At 54.5% G+C, this 9,634-nt stretch overlaps 1 protein-coding gene and 1 long non-coding RNA gene across 6 annotated transcripts in view; both read left to right on the top strand.

Moving 5' to 3' along the window:
• Nucleotides 1–4,102: 4,102 nt before the first annotated feature.
• Nucleotides 4,103–8,097, top strand: LOC108963084 (uncharacterized). Of its 2 annotated transcripts, none has more exons than XR_001991790.3 (3): nt 4,103–4,335; nt 4,441–4,583; nt 8,021–8,097. It is a non-coding gene; the product is annotated as an uncharacterized LOC108963084 (long non-coding RNA). The 2 variants fall into 2 exon arrangements; XR_007777670.1 differs by having other exon boundaries at nt 4,107–4,236.
• Nucleotides 8,098–8,434: 337 nt separating this feature from the next.
• The window catches only part of PAX6 (paired box 6), a 14,392-nt gene continuing 13,192 nt past the window's right edge, over nt 8,435–9,634 (top strand). For all 4 annotated transcript variants that reach the window (XM_050975113.1, XM_050975114.1, XM_050975115.1 and 1 more), the window contains exon 1: nt 8,435–8,513. In XM_050975113.1, the coding sequence (XP_050831070.1) occupies nt 8,504–8,513 (10 nt within the window). In that variant the 5' untranslated portion in view covers nt 8,435–8,503. The remainder of the gene's footprint in view (nt 8,514–9,634) is intronic.

The raw sequence follows: 9,634 nt of genomic DNA, 5'->3' as shown, positions 1-9,634 counted from the left end.
CTCAGTGTCCTGCGCATTATAGGTTTCAAACACTGTCTCTACATATACAAATAGGCATTAAGTGTCCTGGAGGCAAAAGCATTGTAGTCCAAGACGTCAGGATTTGTGTATCTCTTCAGTTTTAGACCGAACTGGACAAGAGGACTTTAAGCATTTTTCTGGGTATTAAAAAAGGTAGTTTGCAGCCCAGATATTAATACAACGAGACGATAGTGGAATTTCTAACTCAGCACTTTCTGCTTTCGACACCTAACAAAATACGAAAGGGAAGCGGACGCTGCTGTTTGATACAAATCAATAGCAAGGCACGAGATCATATTTAAAAAGTGAAAATTATTTTAATTAGGAAAAACAATCAAAAAGGCGCGTCTTGCCACGTATAATAGTTACTTACCTTTGGTTTTTAAACCACTTTTACATTACGCCAATTTTTTTCTTTTTGTTTGGCATAGTTAAGGAAAAAAAAAGTGGAGGGAGGAAAAAAACCCAAACCAAATCAGATGCAGAAAAATGCTAGTTACATTAATCCTGTGCGGATTTTAAAGTAGAAATCTTCAAAGAGCGCCTAAATCCATGCCGAGAGCCAGGGCCGGGGCCGCGGGATTCCACAGCCGAGGGGTCCCACGGCGCAGCTCTCGCCCCGGAAAAGGGGAAAAGGGGGAGCGGTCTGCGCCTGCAGGAGGGCAGGGCTTTGGGGCGAGGGGAACGCCGAGCACCTCACAGAACTGCTGCTCCTCTCCCCCAAGTTACGAAGGCCAGGGGAATCATTTTAGAAGTGGAAAATTCACTTTCCAAAAAAAATAAAAAAAGGAAAAAGAAAGAAAAAGAAAGGAGAGAAAAAAATAGAGAAAAGGAAGAAAAGGGGAAAAAAAAGGAAAAGGAAAACCAGGCCGGCCGGGCAGGGAGGGAGAGCGGCGAGTGGCAATCTGCTAGATGGAAAAAGGAAAAAGCACAGCGTTTCCCTGGGAGGTATCCAGACGCGGCAGTGCCGGCAGGTCCCGCTGCCCCCGCCGCGGCCGGCACAGCGGGCCGGGCGGGCCGGGCGCTCCCGCGGGGGCCGGAGCGGGGCCGGAGCGGGGCGGGAGCGGGGCCGGTCCCGCACGGCCCCTCCGCGGCGGGCGGAGGTAAAATGGCGGCGCGGAGCTCCGGGTCCGTGGGGCTCCGCGCCGGGACAGCCCCGGCCCGGCAGGACGCGACGGGGCGGGCGGGCGGCCCCGCTGCCGGCTCGGCTCGGCTCGGCTCGGCCCGGCCCGGCCCGGCCCGCTGCTCTTTCTTCCTCCCAACTTTGGCTCGGGGCTCCCGCGCCGGGAGCCCCCCCCCGCACCCCGCCGTGACGTCACCGCCTCACCCCTGCCCTCCCCTCCCCGCACAGGGAGGGATTGTTTTTTTCTTTTTGCTTTTTTCTTTTTTCTTTTTTTCCCCCTTTTTCTTTTTTTTTTTTTTTTTTCGGATGGGTGGGGGCGTTAAAAGTTTTTTTGGGGGGGAGGGAACACAAAGCTCTCGGCGCCCGAGGGGGAAATAGCAACAAGATTACGGCTGCTTTATTCTGGCGAGGAGGCGTAAGAAGGTGCTAATCCAAGGGATGGCTAATTGAGAGCTTGTAAAAATGATATTTTCCTGCAATTCTGGACAAAGTGGTTTTTCTCTTTTCCCTCTTTACCGCCCTGTGGACAAGAGTAAAAAAAAATCTCTTATTTGCTAGAAAGAGAGTGCAACAGGGGAAAAAAAATCCTACAACAACAACAAAAAGAGGAGGATTAAAAAAAAATCAAAAGCCACGGACAAGACTGAATTTACTCCAGAAAAAGGACTAGATCCTAGCTTTTAACATCCCTTTGGATCCTCCGAGATTGGTGCGAGCTCACGAATCGCAGCCTCTTTCTCTCGCCCGCAGGATGAGTGCGGCGGGACGCCCGGCCTCGGCCAGCGGCAACTAGGAGAGGACCGGCTGCTCCGCGGGACGGCTCGCCGGGACGCACCCACCCACCCTGGAGGGCAGGCACACGGGGCACAGGTTCGTACTTCATTTTGGACCTTGTTCCTCTTCTCTTTTGCCTCTCTGATTTTTTTCCTCGGCGCCCTTGGAAGGATGCACGGCCGCGGGCAGGTTAACTCGGTGGCGGATGTTACTTTGGAAAGTCTTGGGAAAGAGGCGAGGAGCTGGGGACTGCCGGCTGAGGGAGATGCTTGCCCGAGCCCCTGGTGTTGGAAGACCCCCCCTCGGGGTGCCCCGAGCCCCACGGCCTGGCTGCCCTTACCTTCAGGGGGGTATCCCGTCACACCCAAACGCTCCCGTACATTCATCGCGACATTCGGCTCCATTGCTATAAAAACGAGCTGCTCGGGGCCAAACTCGAACGCAAACAAGCCCCGCAAGCTGCCCTAGGCCTGAGCAAGGCGGCAGAGCCCCTCGCTGCTGCAGGTGGGGCCGGCTGCATCCCGGGCCAGGAGGGAGGCCACTCTCCCTTCCCTGCATCCTCCGAGGAAAGGCTTGGCTTGGGTCGCTCCCAGGCCGGAGAAAGGGCCGGGGGGACGGTGCCCACGGCAGCCCGGGCCTCTCGGGATGGAGAAAGGGCCGGGGGGACGGTGCCCACGGCAGCCCGGCCCTCCACAGCGCCGTGAGGGGCGCTCACCGCAGCACCCCGGCGTCGGGGGCAGGGTAGGGAAGGGAGCGGAGCAGGGACAGGCAGCAGTCTCTTAAGAGCCCATTTTGTGCTATTAGGGAGCAGTGGCAGCTTCTCGGCGGGACAGGGGATGACAGTGCATGACGGCCGAGCAGCCCATTATCCCGCTCCCATTGAGGCGCCCTTTCACTCACATGCAAACTCCTTGGCAGAGTCGTTTGTCTCCTCATTGTACTTTATTTAAGAATGCAATGGTTGTCAGGGCTCTTATTCAATTTCAAGATACTTTATTGATGAGCTTTGACTTTTAGCACTTTTCACATGTCAAGAGAAGTCAAGTGTATGCGGCTACGACTTCATTTTATGCTTTGCGCGTTCATGCTCTCCACTTTCCGCGGTGGCTCTTGGAATTTCTTTTTCCTGTCTCTTCTCCTTCTTCCCTTTCTTTTCCCCAAGACTTTTTTTTTTCTTTCTTTCTTTCTTTCTTTTTTATTGTTTTTCCCGATGCAGACCCCCCCTTTCCCCTCCCCCCGGACCACTCGCCATAACCGATTGGGACACCCTGAGCTCGGACTGGTGCTCCCAGTGTAACCTTAAATGCATGCGCTGAGGGGTTGCTTTAGAGTTTACTGAGGTGTGTCTTAATAGTCCGGCATTCAACAAATGTACTTGTGGTGTGTGGTCAGAGCAGCAAAGTCATTTACTTACTTTCCCCCTCGAGTTTCTGGCAGCCAGTGAAGGGGGTCCCTTGCAAAAGGAGAGGGAAGGAGGGGGGAGCCTCTTCGGATGGGCACAAAGCGGCAGCACTGCCCAGGGCCCCGCTCTGCCCTTCTCCAACTCCGCCGTAGGATCTTTAAAAAAAAAAAAAAATCAGCCCGGCAGCCCTTAGTCAACAAATGGCACGTGGGAGAAGTTGGTGAGTGTTTGGTAAAGGACTCTTCAGGGCCTTTCACAAGGGCCCTCAATACACAAAGTAAATGGTGTATTTGCTCTGCTCTTTCCCGGCCGGGCAGAGCCTCCCTCTCCCAGCGCGCCGGGAGCCGGGAAGGAGCGCTGCGGCCTCGGGCGGCTCCGCACACCTCCCCTCCGCCAACGCGCCCGTCCCCCAAATATTTATGCCTTTACCATTTCAATGTTATTCCCCCTTATCTCCCATTGTCGGACTGGAGCGAACTGTTTAAATGCAAATTGATCTCTTCCCCCCACACCCCTCCCTCCCCTCCGCCATCACCACCGCGGCCCCCTCCCCCAGCCCGACCTACGGACGCGGCTGGGAGCGGAGCGGAGCGGGGCCGGTGGAGCGGAGCGGAGCGGGGCCGGGAGCGGAGCGGGGCCGGCGCGAGCTGCGGGCGGCGGCGGCGGCGCCGGGCCCTGCGCATTCATATTCAAACGCCTGGGCCAATTGGGCCGGGGCGGGCGGCGGCGGCCAATGGGCGGCGGGGAGGCGCTGGCGGCGCTTTGCATACGGCGATATTCGGGTGGGAGCGGGCGGGCGGCGTTTGCACGGTGCGGAGTGATTAGTGGGTTTGAACCGCCGGCCCCGGCTCCGCCGCATTTCCCGCTCGGGTCCGGGCGCAGGGAGGAAGTGTTTTGCTGGAAGATGATGACAGAGGTCAGGCTTCACTAATGGGCCAGTGAAGAGCAGTGGAGGCGAGGCAGAGACCAAGGCACACACACATTAATACACTTGAACCATCACCAATCAGCATAGGTGTGCTCTGCCTCTCTCTCCCCACTTCACTCACACACTCTTTTATCTCTCGCTCTCCAGTCACTTGACAGCCCATTTTATTGTCAATCTCTGTCTCCTTCCCAGGAATTCAAGATCACACAACCAGCACCTTCAGTGGAGAAAAACTATTTTGCTGGCAACTCTTTTTAAAGCACCATCATTTCAAACCAGTGCGCTTTTAAACTATTGACAGGAGCTTTGACAACAAGACAGGATGCCTCATAAAGGTGAGTCTGTTCGTTTATTCTCCCAACTTCTCCCTCCTCGCATTTTAATATTTAGGCAGGGCTCTCTCTCTCACCCCTCCTCTCTCTCTCTCTCTCTCTCTCTCTCTCTCTCTTTCTCTCTCTCTCATATTCCCATTTGCATTCCGGAGAGCTTCCCAGGGAACTTTCCAGCCCAGGAGCTCACAAACTTTCTGCCTTTCACATAAGCCCGTGTCCTCTGGAAAAGCTAAAGCATCTGACTCGGGAAACCAATGCCAACACCAGCAGCAGTAATTCATTCCCACGCAGCGTTTGCTGTTCAGGGAAACCAGCAGCGCCGGTGTCTGCGGTGCCGCTGCTGCCGGTGCCCGGCTCGTCGGGAGCCGGGCTGGGCTCCGGCCCCACGCCACGCAGCGTGGGAGGGAGAGAGGGGGAGAGAGAGAGAGAGAGAGAGAGAGAGAGAGAGAGAGGGAGGGAGGGAGGGAAGCGGCGCCTCGCTGCCCCCGGGACGGCCCCGTCCCCGACTTCTGCTTTGTGTTCTGTGCTCTGGGTTAGGGACGGCTCGCTCCTGACGGTAGAGAAAAACAGAGGGAGAGCGGCCGGGAGAGCTGCGTGGGGAGGGGGAAAAAAAAAATTAAAAAAAGGACCCATATCCTAGGCCAAGTCAGCTCCCAGGCGCGGTACAGGCGGGGAGCTGAGCGGAGCTGAAGGGCTGTCAGCTTTAATCAGCCACCCGGGGATCTTCCCAACTTGTCCCTAGTGCCGGCAACTTTCCCAGCTCCGGAGCGGGAGAAGCGCCGGGGGCGCGGAGCAGCCCTCACCGAGCACGGCGGGCCCCGCCGGGCGCCTCGTCCCTGCTCGGCACCGGGGCTCGCCGTGCTCTCGCTTTGGGGAATTTTTTTGCTCCCTTTTTAAATCCAAATGCTTTAATTTTTTTTTAAATTAAAAACCCCCTTAACATCTCTTATTTATACAAGACCCCCTTTGATCCAATCCCTCACTTCAGCAAAGCTTTTATTTTTTTTTAATTTTTAAAAAGTTATAAACTCTTCGCTGTGCAAGAAAAAAAAATTTGCTCCAGCGAAGTGCAACAATAAACTTGGTTCCATTTTCTCTCGCAAGTGCAAATGCAAAAAAAAAAAAAAAAATCTGGGTTTGAATTTAACCTTGTAACGCTTTGCACGGAGGGGTTATATGGGCACGCAGAGCCGGAATAATTTCTGGAAAGTTTAAAGACAAACTTTCTCGAATGATTCAATGTACCTGGCAGAGGTTGTTTTGAAGAACGACAACAACGTACTAGAGAAGAAAAGTGAGTGCATCTTCCCTATTTTAGGGGCACAAAATAATAAATGTGGCCCTTAGCAATAAATATTTATAGCTGCTGACCTTCACCAGCAGCTCATCGCAAACCGATTCGTTTTTATCATTTTCGCGTTTGCCCTGGGAAGGCGAAACTTTGCCCTTAACGCCTAAACACGGTTACACCGGGAGAGGGGGAAAAATGCTCTCTGCCGTGAGATTATATGAAGATTTCGAGATTAAACCCCGAGTTGCGGATTAGGCCCGGCCTATTAGGGCACGGCAAATTGCATCCTGGCTCTCGGAGGGATCCGGGGGTGCCGGGGATCCCGCGGGGCACGGCAGGAGGAGGCGATTTCTCGCTGGCGGTGCGGGGCCTGCCCGGGGCTGCCGGGCCGCTGGCTGGAGGCTGTGGCGAGTTGCTGATCAGACACGCAGCTCCTCGCCCCACGCCTCCTCTTACCTTGCTGAAGACCTCGGTTACCCTCGCCCTCTATTGTAAATCGCTTTCGGCTGTGTTTGGGTTTGTTTTGTTTCGCGGCTTTTTTTTTTTTTTTCCCTCTTTCTCCCTCCCTCCCCCTGGTTCTTTTCTTTTAAACCCACTCAGTGTCATTTGTGAGGTGCGTGCGGGCAGGGCTGAGAGCTGGAAGTTTGCTGGTGCTTTTTTTTGGGATGGCTCCTTTGACCCCGTAGGCCCCGCGTTTATGATTTGTGCATGAAATATGGGAGGAAATTGTGTCTGGAGCGGTGGGCTTCCCGTTCGGTGTGTGCCTATGCAGACGTGTTCGGTGTGTTAAAGGGATGGCTCCACGTTCAGCTCAGCTGAAGGAGACATCACCACGTCTCCGTTGGAGTACAGTGTAGCTTGCTCTGCTGCTAATCAGGTAGCTCTCCAAAGAGCAGTAAATATTTACCAGTTAAAGTCTTCACGCTGCGAGAAAGTACTTGTTTGATGTTTATTTTTATGGATTTGAGATTACTAAAAGCTACTTAATAAATTATACCGTGGCTAGTTCTGAATGGGGAAACGTGCCTCTTTGATTTCTCCATCATATGCAGGAAGAGTAAAATTAATATTCATTATAGGCGCAAAAGAAAGAGAATGAGTATTTTTAGGCGAAAAAAAGGGAGAGAAAATGAAGGCTGCGACTATTTCATTATTTTACCTCCTTTTTTTTTAGCAACCCCCTTGAATGGGCTCTTTATTGTAATTGTCCCTCCCCAATTGAGCACCCCACTGAGCTGTTGTATCTTTTTACAACCCCTAACAACTCGCACCAGTAACACAATTACCGCCAGATATTTATAACGAGAAATTACTTTTCCATTTTCACCCGCGACGATTTCAAATAAATACATGGGGACGCATAAATAAATAAATAAGTGGCCCGGGGGTTGGCGGGGGGAGAGGGAAGGAGGGAGGGAGGGAAGGAAGGAAGGTGGCGAGAGGAGGAGAGAGGGAGTAGTGGAAGGAGGGAGGGAGGGAGCGAGCGGGGGGGGGTGGGGGGAAGGCGCTGGGGACTGTCCAGGCGCTGGGTCAAGGCAGGCACTAATGAAGGGAGAAGGGGCTTGTTTCTCTGCTCTTTGTAAGTTGGAGGGTTGTTGGTCCGTTGAGTTGGGAAGCTGCGCGGCCGGTTAAGGAGCCTGGGTTTCTGCACTCGGGGTTTGGGTAGAGGAGCAGAATGGAGGCCATTGTTCGCTTTCTGTAGGCTTTGTTTAACAGTTCTCACCCCCTCCTGTTCTTACTTTTTAAAGCAGTGAGGCGAGGTAGACAGCGTGTGTCACAGTACAGTGAAAAAGGGGAAGATCTAAAGACCAAAAAAGAAGTTAATCACAAGACGGGGAGTTTGGGGGAGAAAAAGTTGCTAGCGCCGCGCGGAAAGGGGGAGAGAAAAAAAATTAAAAACCCAACAAAAAACAAAAACAAAAGAAAAAACCAACCAAACTCGAGGAAATACCCGGAGGTAAAAATGGAGCCCCGCTCCCAGCACGCAGGGCAGCCGGCGGAAGGTTCCCCCCGCCGTGCCCCCCCCGCCGCCGGTGCCCGCGCAGCGCCGCCCGCCCCGCTGCGCTCCCCCCGAGCCGCGTCCGCCGCCCCGCACACCTTCCCGGCGTCGCTGCACACTTCTTAATGTACTTCTTCTGCTTTGTCCTAGAGGGAAGACTTTAACTAGTGACACGCAGATGTGCGAGTCCCTAAATTGTATGAGAGGACAGTCCACCCCGCTTTCAGGCAAGTTTAAAAACATGACTTCGGACTCTCTTTGTGATTGTTGTCGCTCCACTTAATACACCACCTCAGCGAAGAGCACTAACGACGAGGCAATACGCCACCTGCATGCAATTAAAACGAGAAACCACTTGGCGGGCTGCTTTTCTTAATTTTTTTCCCCTGCGAGTTAGGGATACATATGAACATTTTTTTTTTTTTTTTTTTTTTTTTTGCCTTGAGGTATTAAAGCCCCCAAACCCTTAAACGAACCGGGGGGGAAGATGCCTAAGGATAACAAAGTTAGCCGCTGAGATATTAGCCTCTCTGCAGCTTAACCGTGTGCCTTGCCTCCCCTGATTAACGCCTATTTTGTCACTGATAGACTGCTATAGGCGACCCCCGTGGGATACTGCTCTCTCAGCCCAACATGCAGAACAGTAAGTGACTCCGCGCAGGAGCGGGCAGCAGAGCGGGGCGGAGGGCTCAGGCCGGGCCGGGGAGGGAGGCGGCTCCGCGGAGAGCGGGGCCCTGTGCGGCCGGCAGCGCTCGCCCGCCCCGTCGGGGCGCGGGTACCCCCGAGGGCGGCGGGGACGGGCCCGGCAGCGCTGTCAGCCCTCTGGGGCCACTGCGCCAGGCCCAGCACCTGGCTGCGTCCCTACCTTCTCTGCCGTGGGAGTTGGGCAGGAAAAAGCCACTCCGTGTTAGTTGCGGCTCCTCGCCACCTTCTGGGTTTGTTTGCTTCCCGATTCTGAGTCTCTGTGGCTTGTTAATTTTTGGTTTGTTTTTTTCTTTTTTTTTTTTTTTTGGGGGGGGGTGGGCTTTTTGTGGTGTTGTTTTGTGGGGGTTGCTGATGTTATTTAAGACCTCGTGGGTAGGCCTGTGCGCTTCCCAGAGGGGACAGAGGGCGGGAGAGCGCGGGGACCGAGTCGGGTGTGATGACCGGGAAGAGCGGCCGCTCTTTGCGCCCCGGAGAAAAGGGCTGTGCGGAGGTCGGAGGGGCTGGCGGGGAGGTCTCAGCCGGTCCGGAGTAGGCCTCGTCTCCTCGGGACGCGGATCTTCCGCGGGGTGGGCTCTGCACCCCTCCGGCCCTCTCATTCTGCACGCGTAGCTGCAGCGAGGAGCGCAGGTCGAGCTGCGCGGCCCTTGCGCGGAGCGCGGCCCCCACCCCAGAGTTCCTCTGGAACCTGACAGTGGAAGCGCGGCTCCGGGACCCCTTCATCATCCCACCCTTAAACCCATGAATAAGTTGTCCCCCCATGTGAGGAGCATCCGGAAAAGCAGAGGTTTTAGGGATTTCTCAGATATTCCTTGCGTGAAGCGCTTTTTTCCCCCCCTTTTTTGCTTTGCTTTTTTTTTTTTTTAATTTGTTTTGATGTTACTTTGTGGGGGTTTTGTCCTTCTTTATCTGCTGGGGCTGCTGTGTGCTTGTGCGTGCAATGTAATATCATTTATCCCGAGCAAAAACTGAGCCTCGGCAGCCCGGGGAGGGTTTTACCTGCGCCTCGCAAGGACGGCGGCGGCTGCCCTTGGCCGTGGCGTGCCGAGGGTTTATGGTAAT

This window comes from Serinus canaria, chromosome 5 (assembly GCF_022539315.1).
Source record: "Serinus canaria isolate serCan28SL12 chromosome 5, serCan2020, whole genome shotgun sequence".
Lineage (NCBI taxonomy): Eukaryota > Metazoa > Chordata > Aves > Passeriformes > Fringillidae > Serinus > Serinus canaria.
Note: the sequence above shows the minus strand (reverse complement) of the source record. Positions and strands in the feature narration are given on the sequence as shown.